Raw genomic sequence first — 16,205 nt, 5'->3', positions numbered from 1 at the left:
ATTGATCCGCTCCCAGCTCGACATACATACACAGCTGTAGGACATGGTCTAAATAGGGAATAAACAAGAGAGACGGCCAGTTTCCCCCTATGGAAATGTGTGTTAAACGTGTAAGAGCACAATATACGCCGTGTCACTGGTGAATGTGGCTGGAGTCAGGTCAGAGCCAATTGAATTACAGTGTATTTTGTGATTTAACAGGAAGGTGGGGCAGGTAGGGGGCGGGAAGGAGACGTTTGCACAGTGCATGAAAGGTGTGTGTTTGTATGTGTGCTTGTTTTTGTTTCCTCTTTAGGACATTTTCCAGCACTGGCCTTGTCAGGACCAGAGGACCTCATGAGGACCAGAGCCTGGTCTTAAAGAGGCAAATCATCGGTTGTGAGGTCCTGGTTACGTTTAGGGTTAGACAAGAACTGGTCATGGTTGAGGTTAAGGATAAGGTTTTGATTAGGCCTTCCAATATTAATAGTAATAATAGCTTTATTTACTTAGCACTTTTTAAAAGAGAGTTTACAAGTGCTTCTCAAACAATAACATTGATATTAATAGTTAAAATTTCATAATTTAAAAATTAAGTATAGCAAATTATATAGAACATTGAAATTCAAAGACAGCTGATAAAATAATACATATTTTAAAAGTTATGATATAATATGATTAAAGAAAACATAGCTGCACAAACCTCTCACTCTGTGTGTATGTATACTCATTCTTGTTTTCTCTTTAGGATATTTTTTGGCATAAACCCTGACCTTGTCAGGATCAGTAGACCTCATGGGTACCAAATGTCTGTTTGTGGGTTAAGACTTGGCTTTAGGGTTATAATTAGGCCTAGGTTAGAGTTAGGCAGTAGGATAAGGGGCTATGCCAGGGAATGTGATATGCCAATGGATGTCCTCACAAAGAGAGAAGTAAAAGTTGTCTTTGTGTGGGTGTGTGTCTGTTTCAACTTAAATGTCATTGCTCCCCCCCCTGTGAGTACCCAGCAGTCCCCAGGTGGTAGGAAGGAGGAAATTACAGCACTAACAAATAAACAATTCTCACTATTTAACACAACAGGTCAGATGAGAATAAATATAATAATTTCTTTAATATGATTGAATTGTCTTAATGCACTCCAGAGAAAGTAAAAGATTCCCAGTAAAACCATCTGTTTAGCTGTGTGCATGCAGGCATCTAAAGGCTCATCCCTCTCTTTGACTATGTGCTCTGATCAGTGCAGCTTGAGAACACATTACATAAACACAGGCAGAATTGATGATGCATCAGTCGGTTATTAGAACTGCTGTTTATTTACTGTTGGGGAAACTAAAATTCACAAACATCCCTGTTAATCACTATAGGTGGATGCAAGATTTATGTGCACTGCGCTTCTAACAGGGGAATGAAAAATGGACTTGAGAGGATCTCTCTAACACACACACACACACACACACACACACACACACACACACACACACACACACACACACACACACACACACACACACACACACACACACACACACACACACACACACACACACACACACACACACACACACACACACACACACACACACACACACACACACACACAGTTTCCCCACATATCATACAACCAGCATGTCAACTGGAGGAGGTTTCAAAGGAATCTGACCGAGCGTGAACCTTTTAGCCTTGAACTCATTCAGTTCCTCTGGAGTCAGATTGCCCTCAGGTGAAAACAGACTGTCCGGCGCAGAGCCAGCAGGCCTGGCCCCTGCTGCAGGTGGAGCAGCGGCTGTCCCAAACCCTCCACTCATTTGTCCGAAAGCGCTGCCACTTCCTGCTGCAGCGGATGATTGTGTCCCAAAACCGCTCCCGAATCCTCCCCCAGTATTTGCTGTGGAGGAGAAGCTGAACCCAGAGGCGGAGCCAAATCCTGAAGCGGCTGCCGGTTTGTCGGTGGCCGGAGCCGCGAAAGAGAAGGTTGAAGCTGACGGAGCAGAAGAGGAGCCAAATCCTGAGGTCGGTTGTGCCGGAGCTGCTATGGCACTACCGAATCCCGCTGAGGGTGGGGGTGCAGCCGAGAGAGCCAATCCACCACCTGCGGCAGCAAAACTGCCGGCCTGCGATGGAGCCCCAAAGCCTACATCATCAGAGAATTAAAAAAATAACGTTCAGACAAGACAATGATGAGCTGGGTTTATGATTTGTATTCTGTAAACAAATCATAAATGCATTTATGGGCTGTGCTTCATATAATTGTGAAAATATTTTCCTAAACATGAAACAACTTTTAAATATTTATAATTGAGCAATGCTTAATCTTCACCTTTGCTTCCAAAGTCAGATGTTGAGGATCCAAATCCAGTAGCTGTCGATGAGCCAAAGCCACTTGAAGGTGCCTGAGCCGCTGGGTTGTTTAACTCTGCAAGCTGCAGGGAAGTCAACAGACATCCTATCAAGACATGTTCTGTGATTGTAAGTACGTGTGTATGTGTGTGTGTGTGTGTGTGTGTGTCTCACCAAAGCAGTGCGTGTGGCTGGATTCATAACCTTCAGTTCCTGGACTCTGCTTCTCCACTGGTTGAGCAACTGATTGACACCATTCAGCTAAACACATAAAACAAGCTTGTTAGACTTAACACATTTTTAAATATCTGCTATTTATTATCTAACGTTTGAACAAACACTAGATTAATAAAAGGAAAAAACATCAGGAGAGAGATTAATGAGTAACACTTCACTTACGTAGCTCTGTAGATCCCCCGAGGCTCTTGTGGAGTAATACTCCAACCTGAGCTCTTCTTGAGAGAGATCGGTGAAACCTGAAGAGAATACAAAATCAAATTTCTCGTTGATTGACATGATAAACACTTCATGCACAACTGGAGTTATGGTCACAAAAGACATCAGAAATCATGTGATGAACTCGTATTCGGTACTGACCAGATAAAGGTGCCTTGGAGTTAGAATAACACGAGAGGCACCACTGGTGAGAATTCTCCCAGATCTCCATGTCAATCTGAATGACCTCCCTGGGTGATCATGACACAGGCATCACATTAAATTAACTTCTAACGACAGACGGACATTCAGTTAAACACAAGTAGACTTACAGTTTTTTGTCATCATCTTCTTCACCAGCGTTTCCTCCTCCTCCTCCCCTGTTGAAGGTGGTAGGACTATCAAGTGCAGAGAATCTGTTTTGAGAGAAGCTGAATTCTGCGCTCTTCACATTATCTCTTCTCCCTCCACCTACTTGGCCCCAGTCAGTCCCCCCTCCTCCGCCTCCTCCTTGGCCCCAGTCATTTCCTCCTCCTCCTTTGCCCCAGTCATTCCCCCCTCCTCCTCCTCCTTTTCCCCAGTCATTCCCGCCTCCTCCTCCTCCTTTGCCCCAGTCATTCCCCCCTCCTCCTCCTCCTCTGCCCCAGTCATTCCCCCCACCTCTTCCTCCTCCTCCTCCTTTGCCCCAGTCCGCTCCTCCACCTCTTCCTCTGCCCCAGTCGTCGCCTCCTTGAGACGAGAAGGATGAAGGCTGGATGTAGCTTCCTTTCTGCTGGTCAGGATTCACCCAAACTCTGTTCCCAAACCCTGAAAAGCATGAATACCAAAGTTAAACAATGTTAATGAAGTGGTAAACCACTGCAGTTAATCTTTTCCTCCATTTTCCTCTGTTTTAACAGCCACAAAACTATTCTAGTTTTTATTGTATCTATTTGACACCTGAAAGGTCAAGCGAGGATCTGTCCCCCAAATCTGTGACACTCTTTGCCTACCTCTCCTAATATGTATTTTACGTTTGTGTCTCGTTTTTTATAGGCAATAAATGTCTTGCTGCAAAACCAAGTTTCCAGTTTATAAGGTCTGATGTGGTTTAGGACAGTTGGGATGTTTGTTTGTGTGGAAACTTTAATATACACTATAATATACTGTTTATCAGCATCATTTTTATTTTCACTTGAGGTTTCAGTTGAAATGTAAGTCTCGCTAGCTAGCTAACGATAGGAAACAGAAACACATCTGAGTGGCTCCAAACGAAAGTAAAGAAAACAGCGCCACGTTGAATGGACGAGGAACAGATCTGCTGTAGAAACGCTTCACTTTCATTTAAACAAATGTTATCGTTAGTTTTACCTCCACCTCCTCCTCTGGGCTGTTGCTGACCAGAGGAGCGGCTGTAGCTGTTGTTGTATCCTCCTCCTCCACCTCCACCTGCTCCTCCAGTTCCTCCTCCTCCTCCTCCTCTACCTCCTCCCTTCGGGTGTTCATTCCAACAGTTATCGCCGTAACGACAGCGACCCTGGAGGAAAAAGTTGCAAATCGTCATTTTCACTAAGTGTTGATTCTGTTAAACTCGGTGGATTCTTTCCCTCCGAGACCGGACGCGCCTCTACCGCTCCGTCACAGTGTTATTGTGCGACTGGATGCACGAGAAGAAGAAGGAGGCACACGCGAGGGTCGCAGCAAATTGACGTCACGGCTGGGGCAGCAACAACAGCGACGTCTGGCAGCAGTTACAGTTAATATCCACACACACACACACACATACACTAAAATAAAAAATACAACAAAAATTCGTAGTTGTTTTGCTTTGTGTATGTAAAGTGCTGATGCAGTAAGAGCTGATGAGGTAACTGGAAGTCTTAATTTTAATGGATCTGACCCTAACCCTAACCCTTTTCCCTGAGGGGAGAGTTATTTGAAAGATCTTGGCATGGTGGGTGAGTCCTGTAGTATTAACCTAACCACAATCCACATCTCACTAACCTTAACCTAACCCAATCTTACCTTAACCTAACCCAATCTTACCATAACCTAACCCAATCTTACCTTAACCTAACCCAATCTCACCTTAACCTTCATTTTGTCATTACAATTAGGACAGATTCTAACAAATTTATCAGCTGTGAGTTGGAGTGTGGAAAGATTAGTTAAATGTCAGTTTTTGTTGGAAATGTGGCTAAAACTTTGTCAACTGGTAACCCAGAGACTGACACTTGTTAAAAGATGATAAAAACGTTCAATTGTTAAAGCTTTTAAATATATTTTATTTGCCATTTATGTAGGACAAAGTGATCAGCTTTGATAGTTATGCCACAGACAACAGCTTGAGTGCAAAGAATAAAATAAAATATACCAATATCAAAAAATCTAGATATTTCATGCATATAAAATAAAATAAAGCTTTTTTCACAAACAACCATAAATAACAATTTCAAATGACAAAAGAAAGTGGTCTGCAGATTTATAAAATAATTTCTGTGTGCAAATACACGACATGCATTTAAAAACAGGAGTTCTTCCTTTGAGCGTAATAGCTTACAGTTTCTTAACCTTCAATGGCAGCATTGAAAGGAATATTAATTATAATAAATTTATTTTAAAAGAATTTAGCTCAGTTACAATGATTGATGAGGACAATAAGCAGTTGCGGCGATATTATGCAGCCTCATCAAAAAAAGCGAAACCCTTCATGACACCGTCCAAATGTCGGGCGTCAATTTCGTGTACCATTGACAAGCATCAAATGTCAGACTTGTAAACTTGTAGTTTATAGAAAAAAACTTGCAATCTATGACATGTAACGCTTGACTAAAGAAATCAGATCCGCTTTAAGCTTAATCACTGAGAATTTCATTTTCAGTTGATCAAATAGCTGCAGAGATCAGTGGGTTTTCTCAACCTACTGATGAATAAGACACATTTCAATTGTGAACATAAGAATGACAAATAAAAACAGTTAAACTGGATTCATACAGAACAAAAAGTATTTTTAGATAAACGTCTCATTTATCTCAAGAGCCTTATCAAGTAGAATTATTTTTTATACTATGTATATGTATATAAAACAATGTAAGCGCTTGCTTTAAGTATTACAAATATATATATATTTTGGATATTAATAAAAACAGCATCAGCATTGATATAAAGATGTTACGCAATAAACTATAGTGAGGTTACATTCAATAAACTTTACAAAGAAAGAAAGGAATGGACAGAATATAGTCCAAGAAAAAGAAAAACTAGGCACTACTTCAGCCCATTGAACAGCAGGGACAGTCCATGTATGCTGAGGCAGAGGAGCAGAGGGAGGACTCCCGCTTTGTCTTCTGTCTCCGTCCACAGGATCTCAGCGTTTCTCTTCAGCGTCACGTTGGTGGATCGGAGCAGCTGCTCGGCCAGTTGGAAAGCTTGGTTGTCCTGCAGCGGGACGGGAAGACACTGGATGGAGAGAGGCACGCTGCTCTCCCTCACACTGCGCATCTGGTGAAATAAAGATAAACAGCTCTTTGATGCAATGGCACAATTTTAAGAAGAAGAAGAAGAAGAAGAAGAAGAAGAAGAAGAAGAAGAAGAAGAAGAAGAAGAAGAACACTACTACTACTACTACTGCAGGGCAAGTTGGACATTACAGTCAGCAGAGTTCGCAGGCTAGCAACATCTTTCATTAACTTCTTAATAATTATTCTTAAAAGCGAATTTACTAAATATGCAATTAAATAAACTAAAATATAAAAAAACACTTTTCACTACAAATATAATATTATGAGTGGGACAGTAGAAAATGTACATACAAATATATACAAATTTCTTGTCGGCCGGGGCTCCAGCCAGACTAGCTGTTTTCACTTTTTTCCAGTCTTTATGCTAAGTTAAATAGATATATATCTTTTTAACTTAGCATAAAGACTGGAAAAAAGTGAAAACAGCTAGTCTGGCTGGATACAATAGATATATATATCTATATATATATTTAACTTAGCATAAAGACTGGAAAAAAGTGAAAACAGCTAGTCTGGCTGGAGCCCCGGCCGACAAGAAATTTTGAAGTAAAGAAATGAGACACAATAAGATGATTTGTTTGTTTGTTGTTTGTCTGCTTTAGATGTGCTACTGCAGGTGGATTTCATTATTTTCTGACTAGGCTAGCCGTTTTCACCAGTTTCGAGTCTTGATGCTAAGCTATGCTAACTAGCTGTGTCTATTATGAGTAGAATCATAGTAAAAGTAGCTTTTCATTTACGATTTAGGGCAGAATAATTGGAAAAGTGAAGCTAAAGCCATCAGCTAGTGAGCTTAAGTTAGCCTAACAACTGGAAAGCCGCTCGGCTCGTCTCCAGGAAATCCCACGAAAGCTTTTTTTGTACTGCTAGGAGCCAGGTTACCTGTTTATTCTTTTATCCTAAGCTAAGCTAAATGGCTGCATATATACTGAGCAGACATAAGAGTGATATGAACCTTCACACCAAACCCTCAACAAGAAAAACAAATACCAATATTCCCCCGAAACAAATATCCATGTTCCCTAAAGTAAAAAAGCAAATTTGGCAAAATACTTAATGTAACCTTAAAAATAAATGTAAATAATAAATCAGACAGGACATTGTTATTTAAATGTTTCCAATGCATAATTTAACTTTTTAAATTGTCTTCAATAACTTGCTTAAATCTATGTTTGCTTTGAGTCCTGTAAACATTTTAAAGATGTGCAATATAAAAAAGAAAGTTAACGAACCAGTTTGTCGAAGGCCCAGAGGAAATCTGCACGACTCTCACTCAGGAGTCTCAGCGTCTCATCCGACAACTCTGCAAGAACAATCCACACAATTACATTAAAATTATTTGTATTACCTTTAGTTGGTCCTTTAATGGCAATTTATTTGTACATCCCTCAAGGTTGGGAGTTACCGCTCACCTTCCATAGCACTGACCAACAGGTGAGCTGCGTGCAGGTGAGCAGCATCGGCAGAATGGCTGCACTCTGAGTGGTCGTCTGAGTTGGGCTGCTCCATTTTGCAGGAATGTGATTTTCCCTGACTCTCCAGCAGCTCCTCTTGCTCGGCCGTATCGAGCGTTTCACCGCCGCACAACTCCTCCAGCTAACAGACAGAGGATAAGGACGAAAGAGAAAACAGATCATGTTCAGACAGAGGAACTGTAGTATATAAGAGGAAGTACTCTAGCCTCAGTGTCTAGGAAGTAATAAACTGTGGTTTTAGTAGTATTTCACTTTAAGTTAATGCCACTGTATGGAAGTAAATCTGTGTCATCGGGATTTGAAACAAAAAAGACATTGAATTTCTAGCACTGAATATTTATGCATGGAAATTATGTATTTGAATGTTTTTCAACGTTTAAAATTCAACCGCAAAAAATTCAAGCTCAAAAAATTCAAGCTCAAAAAATTCAACCGCAAAAAATTCAACCTCAAAAATTCTGTAAGATGTAGTAATAGACAGCTGACATGTGTACATTCACGGACTTTATTGGACATAAACTAAGTGGAACTTAAACGAGATGACATTCGGATTTTTTTTTTCCGAACGGGCCAGTGACTGGCATGGGTAACGCCAGGATTTCAATTTTGGATGGGCCACTATTTAATAGGAAAAATAATACTTATTATATGATCCCTGCCTGACTTGTTTGTGTTTATCTGCTGTAGACGAGCTTTAACAGCGCGGTGCGCCGCTCTCTATCCCGTTAAAAGTGAATGTCGCTCACCCAGCTCTCTCTCTCTCTCTCTCTCGCTCCACTGTCAGCTGTAACCCTCAGCTGTTTTAAGACACGTCACACCAAGACGCTTTGACAGCTCTGACAACGCTGAAGCTACAGCCGAAACAGTAAGGACAGGGCCGGTCTTTCCTACAGGCGACATAGGCGGTTGCCTAGGGAGCCACTCAGAGGGGGGCGCCAAAAACTGCGCCGAGCCAAAAAATTAAAATATATTATATCTTAAAACAGCTGACAGGGCCGGGAAACCTTTCAAAATAAAGTTCCCCAGCCCAGCCGTGCCCGTCCTCCGCCCTCACGCCGCCGGTGGAGAACGGTGTCCCAGGTATGTGGGAGACACGTTACACCAAGACGCTTTGACAGCTCTGACAACGCTGAAGCTAACTCACCTTCGACATGCAACATCAGAGCAATATTGTGTCCCGACGTCGACACCGAGCGACCGTCTTTTCCAAAGAGAGGAAGGGATGTTCGGATTTGATTGTGTGGTAGGCAGCATTGATGAAAATAAATATGTATGCGAGTTAAAAAGAAGTGGTCTACGTATTTCTGATTTGATTTGGCTTTTCGTGCATTTGGTTTAACACATGTAGTAACAGGAGAGAGAGACAGTGGAGCGAGAGAGAGAGAGAGAGAGAGCTGGGTGAGCGACATTCACTTTTAACGGGAGAGAGAGCGGCGCACCGCGCTGTTAAAGCTCGTCTACAGCAGATAAACACAAACAAGTCAGGCAGGGATCATATAATAAGTATTATTTTTCCTATTAAATAGTGGCCCATCCAAATTTGAAATCCTGGCGTTACCCATGCCAGTCACTGGCCCATTCGGAAAAAAAAATCCGAACGTCATCTCGTTTAAGTTCCACTTAGTTTATGTCCAATAAAGTCCGTGAATGTACACATGTCAGCTGTCTATTACTACATCTTACAGAAACAAACTACACCGATGGCATATAGAAGAGTTTAAACACTCACCGAAGCACCTCGTTGCTTGACGCACGCTCCCGATCTTGAATCTGGAATCGATTGCTCCTCCTTGGATCCCCGGATGTTGCAGTTGAATTTTTTGAGGTTGAATTTTTGAGGTTGAATTTTTTGTGGTTGAATTTTTTGAGCTTGAATTTTTTGAGGTTGAATTTTTTGAGGTTGAATTTTAAACGTTGAAAAACATTCAAATACATAATTTCCATGCATAAATATTCAGTGCTAGAAATTCAATGTCTTTTTTGTTTCAAATCCCGATGACACAGATTTACTTCCATACACTGCCTCACTCACCACACACTGCAGATATGACAGAGCAGCTCTGTCCTTCATTGTCTCTTGGAGCTTCTCGAACAAGGCATGCCGAGTCAACTGGGGGAGCTCCGCCAGTGGAGACAGGTCCACTTCCTGTGATCCTGTAAGACACAAGGAAACACTGCATCAGGTCACTAGCTGAAGCTAGACAGACACAATATTCAGTGGTTACGAGCCTCAGCCATCTTCCTTTGGAATGATGGATGCACTACACTGGATGGTTCAGAGGACAACCTCCCTGACAACCATTTGAAGTCCACTACCTTTATTTAAATTGTTATTCATGATAGAGCACTTTAGGTTTTTACACTTAACTCCAACATATACTATATCTATCCGTATAATCCATGGTTATTACTTCATCTTATTTCATTTATACCATGATCACATGGTGTGGAGAACAGGACATACAATTACAAAACTCGACCTCTTGGTATAAAATAATTAATTTAGGCTACATTCTTACATTCAAACAAAATGTGATGTTTATCTCCCAGGTTGTCATTATGAACCTTCGGGATTCTGGTGTTATTCTTCAGAGTTTCAGAAAAAACAATTCACAGAAATCCCAATAGGATCTGTGTAGGGGAGGAAAAAGGGAACCCACTTCAGTTCTATCACTCTATCATCACTTCCTCAAAAGATGGGGAGCGTTAAATAACCGTCACTTCAGGTTAATGACTGGATGTTTTTGTAAATGAACACAAACCGTTTCTCCATGCATTTGAGACGGGTACAGGACAGGTACTGCCATCCACCGTGTCAGTGAAGGGATCATAGGATGGGCAGGACATAACGGGCGAGTCTGCCTCAAAGCCTCCGATTGTGCCAGGTTGCAGGCATATATCTGAAAATACACAAAGCATCGTAGATAAACACAGGGAGGAGGGAACATTAGTGTGGTAAATGACACACACACACACACACACACACACACTTACCGTAGTGTCCATTTTTCTTAATCTTTAGTTCTAGGATGCTGTACGCAATTACTGTGTCAGAGGGGATCTTCAAAGAAACATTGCTGTCCTTCTCGACGTGGTTGCTGTCCTGCGAACACTTACTCACAAAAACACATACAAAGCTTTGATTTATAGAGTTGGATACTGTTTGCAATATTCTAGGATTGAAGCTCTAATAATTGCACATCTTAAAATCTTTAAATTTTTTTAACAGTTTTACCAGTAAGTAATTCATGGATCTTGAGATTTAAGGGAACTGTTTGGACTGAGCGGAAGTATGAGCCCTACTGAGGGCCATTCTTGCCACTTATGAAACTAGAATGGCACTTGGTGAAGACTGACCATCCCTTGATCCATCCCCACCAACATGTAATGTGTTCTTGCCTGACCCCATACCTTCCACATGTTTCGTGGTAATCCCTTGAATTGTTTTTTGTGCAATCTTGCTCACAAACAAACAAACAGGGGTGAAAACATAACCTCCTTTGCAGGGGTATGAAGTCAACCCCATCCACACCCACCTTAACAAAGCTCCCCAGCATTCCCACCAGACTGAGCACCGCCTGGAAGATGTACTTCTCGTTTTTCGACTGGGTGATGGAGCAGGGGCCGGTGGTGAGGATCCGCTCCTTCACTATGGCGAGCACCTCGGCCTGCTTCTTCAGCTGCTGCATCAGCACGTGCTGCATGTTCACAAGCCTGGAGGAATGGGGGAACACGTCCTAATTTACAACAGCTACGTGCATGTAGAAAGATTCACACGAAAAAGGCATGTTTGAAAGAGATATTCAATCTTATCAATTGGTAGATGAAACCGCGAATGTCTGAAGTCGAGGTATGAGGAGTAAACTGTCTGATCCCACACTACATTTTCACACCGCTCTTCTTAAAATAATTAAAGTCGCGAAAGCACCTGTTGCTGGAGTCACGTAAGAGTTTTCTCACATCCAGCTCCTGTTTCTTCAGCTTTCCGAAACATGATTGGAGCTCGCAGGTGCCCCGTCCCTCTAGCGTCCCACCGACAGGGCCCACCTTGGTTTCCAGCTTCCCAGAGAGCTGGCTTCCAAACGTCCCCTCGTAGGTCACCAACTCTTTCTCAAACACCCCTGAGGACACAGAAAGGATTCACCCTTAAAGAAAAATTCAATACGACAAAATTATATATTGTATCCATACAAATTATTTTAAAACACAAACAGCCTCTCACTCACAGCTACATACCAGGATTGAGCTCCCTGTCGCCCAGCAGCAAGTCGCTGAGGGTGAAATTGGTCGGCTGGTACTTGGGCCTCTGCCAGAACCAGAGGCGGTTGCGCTTCACCACGAGCGCCATTGGAACCAGCTTGCATGAGTTGTTCACTCGAGACACGTGGATAAGGCTTCCCTCCGGGTCAATTTGATGCACAAAGTTGGCAGTGGCCTTGGAAAACATGGCTAAGGCAAACGTGAAACTGCAGACGGCTGGAAGGGAAGAGACACAAATTAATCCTCTGGAATGCACCAAGAGAAAATAGAGGAGCTCTGGTGTAGTTTTACCAAAGCACTTAACCACCAGAGGTTGTTGCCCGTTGTTCTCCCGGTTTCCCCCTCTCGAGAAGTTTGAAAAAGTCCCAAACCCCTGTGTGGGTGTGTGTGTAAGCCCGGACCTCTCTGTGTGCTGCAACCAACAGTAGGCCGTGACTCAGGAGGCCTTGAGGAAGTCCCCTGCATGTTGTTAACATATTAGAGTGACCACAAATAGAGACACACACACACACACACACACACACACACACCCACACACACACACCACAGCGTCCTAACTCCCTCGGTTCAGCTTTCATAGCATAAATATTTAAAGTAATCAGGCGTAAATGAGGATTTGTGCTGTGAGGGAAGAGAGGGGCAAGGAAGGGAAGAATATCTCCGTTGGTTTGAGGAACGTTGGAGTTTAGGAAAGAATTCAACATTGGCAGAGAGACAGAGGAAGAATCCAGTCCGAGGAAATCAATGTAAAACAGGAGAGAATTCAGGCCACAGGAGGTTTCATAACCCGAATGAGATCAAGAACGCCACCACATTTCCATTCTGATCTTCTGCCAACTCGCTCGGGTTGAGTCATCTGGTCTGAATGATGAATGGGTTGTCGTATGTCAGTGGGAACCTTTCTCTCACCTCAAATACACTGTTTCTAAATACTTCATCTTGGTTTTGTTTAGTGTGATCCGGACCAAGGAAGAAGAAAAATTAAACTTAATTATAGGAATTAGTATTTAACATGTGGGTACATTTTTTGGACTAAATACAAAGCAACATTTCACTAAGTCTGGGGTAAGTGAGAGCAAATGTAGATAAATAATAGTTTATGCTTATGTAAAATAATGGTTTCTATACCACATTATCATCATATAGGAAATGCTTAAAGTATTTGGGTAACACTTTTGGAAAAGCATTAGCTATGTATTCTTATAACGGAACCAAGGTTGCTCCCACACACAACAACACAACACGTGTGCCAGAGCACGCATTTCCCGGCACCCTAAGTTTCCAGCGTGGACGTCACAAACCCGAAACGATGGCTGCAGATCGCGAGCCTCCCTCCTCAGCGCGTGCTTGCACGGTGAGCTCAACCGCGCGCGAGCCTTAAGGACGTATGAGAGTTATTATGCCATGGATTTAAAGACATAAAGAGGAAACTACTTATTTTTGACCGCAAATTCAAAACAAACGCACCACGGTCTATTATACTATCTATTATACTCGACCACACTCGATTAGGAAACTTTTCTTTTCCTCTCCTCTAGTTTTCTGTTTCAACAAACGCAGATAGAATGGCTCAGTTGCTGCCTTATTTAAAAAAAAAAGAGGTGTCGCTTACCTCAATTAAGCTGAAAGACAGCTGTGCAATGACGGTGATGCGTTCAGGGACTTCGTCCGTCCAGCTGTCAGAGATGGAATGGCACCTTGGTTGCCATGCGTAAAAGCTGTTCCACCGCGGACAGGAATCGAGCTCTGGGTCTTATCGTGCCACCTCAGCCTCTGCGTTAGTCAGAAAACCTTCGGGTCGTAAGCTGAGAGCGATGAGGACTGTGGAGGATTCGGTGGCAGTGGTCAGAGTCTGGGACTGAGTGGTGGGATTGTACTGTTATTCACGTGTTCCCCCTCCCACTCTCACTGGATTCTTAATCATGATCACATGTAAGTGCGTGCGCGCGTGTTTCAGGACATGAGCTGACTTGTCTGTTTGATTTTCTTTTCCCCCAAATAATTAAAACTTGAAATATCTGTAGGTGATTCCCTGTTCGTTCAGTCACAGTGATGGTTTATGACAAACGTTACCACAAACTACATCCTATCTAATGTAGAGCAGACCCTTTGCAGTTCAGTGATGTGTGAAATCCCTCATCATAAAAATCACCTAACTACCCCCTTTTGACCAAAAACTGATATTTAAAAATATATCTGGCCGTCACACATATCAAAGCCCAAAACTCCCATAATAAACAAGTATACAAGTATCGCCCAGAGTATTTTCATCAAGAGCCATGAATTATCTTACAATGCTAAAAAAGTCAGAAGTGTACTTTTTGCATTAACCTTTAAAAAAATAACGAATAGAGAGGAAATAACCTCCTTATTGGAGGTAACGACTGAGGAACAGGTTTTGGAGAATGTATACATTTGAGTTGGTGGCTGCACTTTGCCTTGTGACCTATTCTTTTCAGTGGTGATAAGTAAAATCTTAAGGGCTGTCAGGGAGTTGTCACTCAGATATGTAGATGACGACCCTCTGATACCCAGAGCTATGGATGCACCACGATGCTCTAACAACATGAAGTACTTCTTACTCCTGAGGATACCATGACCTGGATAACTGAGAATCTACTATGTGGATAAGTGTCCCTCTGTTGGCCGTTCAGGAAAGAGGTATTCACAAGTTTTCCTTTGGCAGAAATAATGATTTCACAATACATGGGCTAAATGGTGGAACATAAAAGCCCTCGTTACATGGAATGACCCCAGTCAGAGGGCATTTTGCCCCTGTTTATTTATTTGTTGGTTTGGCAGCAAGCTTACACAAAACTGAGTAAATGTAATAATACATTTTTATTGTATAAACCGTTAATGATCGCTGTTTTGTATGTTAATCCTTATCTGCTCAAGTCATTCCTTGTTGTTGGCTCTATTGCTTTGAGCCAAGCCACACATCACTGAATGTATATTTTTTAAATGGTTCCCTGCTCAAGAACATTGTGTTTTTCAAGAAAGCTTGGAAAATATCAATTCTAAAAACATTTTATTATTTTATGTTAGTATTTGCTATTGTGACTAGTTTCTTTAAGCCTACTGACGGCACTCCTTGTAAAGCACAAGCAGCCGACCTGACATGAATAAATGTGGAATATGTGACTGTAAATGGACATTGCTCACACATGCACCTGTTACCGCATTCACTTCTCAGTAATGCAGCTAAAGTTGTGACCATCAGGATAGAGTCGGTGGCCTGTATGTCAATTGAAGACACATGAACATATGACCACATAGAGCCAGGTGTGAAACCACTGACCCTGCAGTTAGAGGACATGGTGTTCTACCCACTGAGCCACATCTGCCCGGTAAACCTGACTAGGTTACCTACTACCGCTGTGCAATAACATGCATATTGCCATAACCACAGTTTTATAAACTGAGGTTAAACACAACGTTTCCTCACTGCAGTGATGTAGAAAGTGTAGTTCCATGTGACACCTGTGCAAATTCTGTGGTTCAATCGAACATTTCAGTATCATCAAACTGTATCTTTGCAATGTTTGAACTTGGAAACTACCGTGTAAGATTAGCTGTGTAGTAAATACTATAAAGTGATGTGAAAATACATTTCAATTCAGACACGACTTTTAATAACTAGACAGGAGCTGGACACATGTCACATATTTCTTTGCTGCTCTAGAGTAATGGACCACCCCCAGTCATGACACAGTACTTTAAAACATGGTTTAGTAGCTGCAGCTTTCTGATAGAAAATCCTTGAATAAAGAATTCAGCACTGGAATTGTGAACTTTAACATCTTGGTTAACCAGTATGGTGACCGTGCAGCTTTTGTGGAACGGGACCCTTCTCATGTGTAACGGCACAGCCAGAAACTCCATGTGAAGCCAAGCTGCGATTTGGCTCGCCACAGGAAGCAAATGTTTTATTTAACCCCTTGCTCGCACAGATTGGAAGTGGAGGTTCACCACTTCAACATTTTTCAACAATCATACGTAGACACAATTGTAGGCAAATGAGGACAGTGTGCAACAGACAAAGACAGTTTTAACGGCACTCAGTAGAGTGTAAACCTCCAGGCCACAGCAAATTCAATCAAGCTGCACCAAATTATACATGTTAACATATATATCAGTCCTTCAAATAAGCCAGATTTTTTGAATGTATTATTCCCCAGGACATTGGTGAAATTATATATTATTTAAGACGGATTAA

General features: G+C 42.0%; 2 protein-coding genes across 3 annotated transcripts; both read right to left on the bottom strand.

Moving 5' to 3' along the window:
• Nucleotides 1-1,273: 1,273 nt before the first annotated feature.
• nup42 (nucleoporin 42) lies at nt 1,274-4,392 on the bottom strand. The gene is made up of 8 exons (XM_062410563.1): nt 4,102-4,392; nt 3,394-3,558; nt 3,084-3,258; nt 2,914-3,002; nt 2,716-2,792; nt 2,491-2,577; nt 2,297-2,399; nt 1,274-2,110 (listed from the first exon to the last, which is right to left on the bottom strand). Exons 1-8 carry the CDS (start codon nt 4,292-4,294, stop codon nt 1,593-1,595), a joined length of 1,407 nt encoding a protein of 468 aa, XP_062266547.1. The 5' UTR covers nt 4,295-4,392; the 3' UTR covers nt 1,274-1,592.
• Nucleotides 4,393-5,003: 611 nt separating this feature from the next.
• LOC133972956 (gasdermin-E-like) lies at nt 5,004-13,827 on the bottom strand. Of its 2 annotated transcripts, none has more exons than XM_062410587.1 (10): nt 13,599-13,827; nt 11,963-12,202; nt 11,655-11,847; nt 11,263-11,440; nt 10,721-10,838; nt 10,489-10,626; nt 9,759-9,880; nt 7,664-7,847; nt 7,484-7,554; nt 5,004-6,231 (listed from the first exon to the last, which is right to left on the bottom strand). In XM_062410587.1, exons 2-10 carry the CDS (start codon nt 12,171-12,173, stop codon nt 5,998-6,000), a joined length of 1,449 nt encoding a protein of 482 aa, XP_062266571.1. In that variant the 5' UTR covers nt 12,174-12,202; nt 13,599-13,827; the 3' UTR covers nt 5,004-5,997. The 2 variants fall into 2 exon arrangements, with proteins under 2 accessions (XP_062266571.1, XP_062266572.1); XM_062410588.1 differs by lacking the exon at nt 13,599-13,827 and adding an exon at nt 12,278-13,014.
• Nucleotides 13,828-16,205: the final 2,378 nt, after the last annotated feature.

Source organism: Platichthys flesus, chromosome 17 (genome assembly GCF_949316205.1).
Source record: "Platichthys flesus chromosome 17, fPlaFle2.1, whole genome shotgun sequence".
NCBI classification, from domain to species: Eukaryota; Metazoa; Chordata; class Actinopteri; order Pleuronectiformes; family Pleuronectidae; genus Platichthys; species Platichthys flesus.
This window is presented reverse-complemented; position numbering and strand designations above follow the sequence as displayed.

Coding starts and splice junctions, on each gene's coding strand:
- nup42 (XM_062410563.1), bottom strand. CDS start 4,294: ATGACGATTTGCAACTTTTTCCTCCAGGGTCGCTGTCGTTACGGCGAT. Junction 2,400..2,490: donor CAGCCACACGCACTGCTTTG/GTGAGACACACA, acceptor ACTTCCCTGCAG/CTTGCAGAGTTAAACAACCC. Junction 2,111..2,296: donor ATCTGACTTTGGAAGCAAAG/GTGAAGATTAAG, acceptor CTGATGATGTAG/GCTTTGGGGCTCCATCGCAG.
- LOC133972956 (XM_062410587.1), bottom strand. CDS start 12,173: ATGTTTTCCAAGGCCACTGCCAACTTTGTGCATCAAATTGACCCGGAG. Junction 11,848..11,962: donor CGACAGGGAGCTCAATCCTG/GTATGTAGCTGT, acceptor CTGTGTCCTCAG/GGGTGTTTGAGAAAGAGTTG. Junction 6,232..7,483: donor TCTGGGCCTTCGACAAACTG/GTTCGTTAACTT, acceptor TTATTTCACCAG/ATGCGCAGTGTGAGGGAGAG.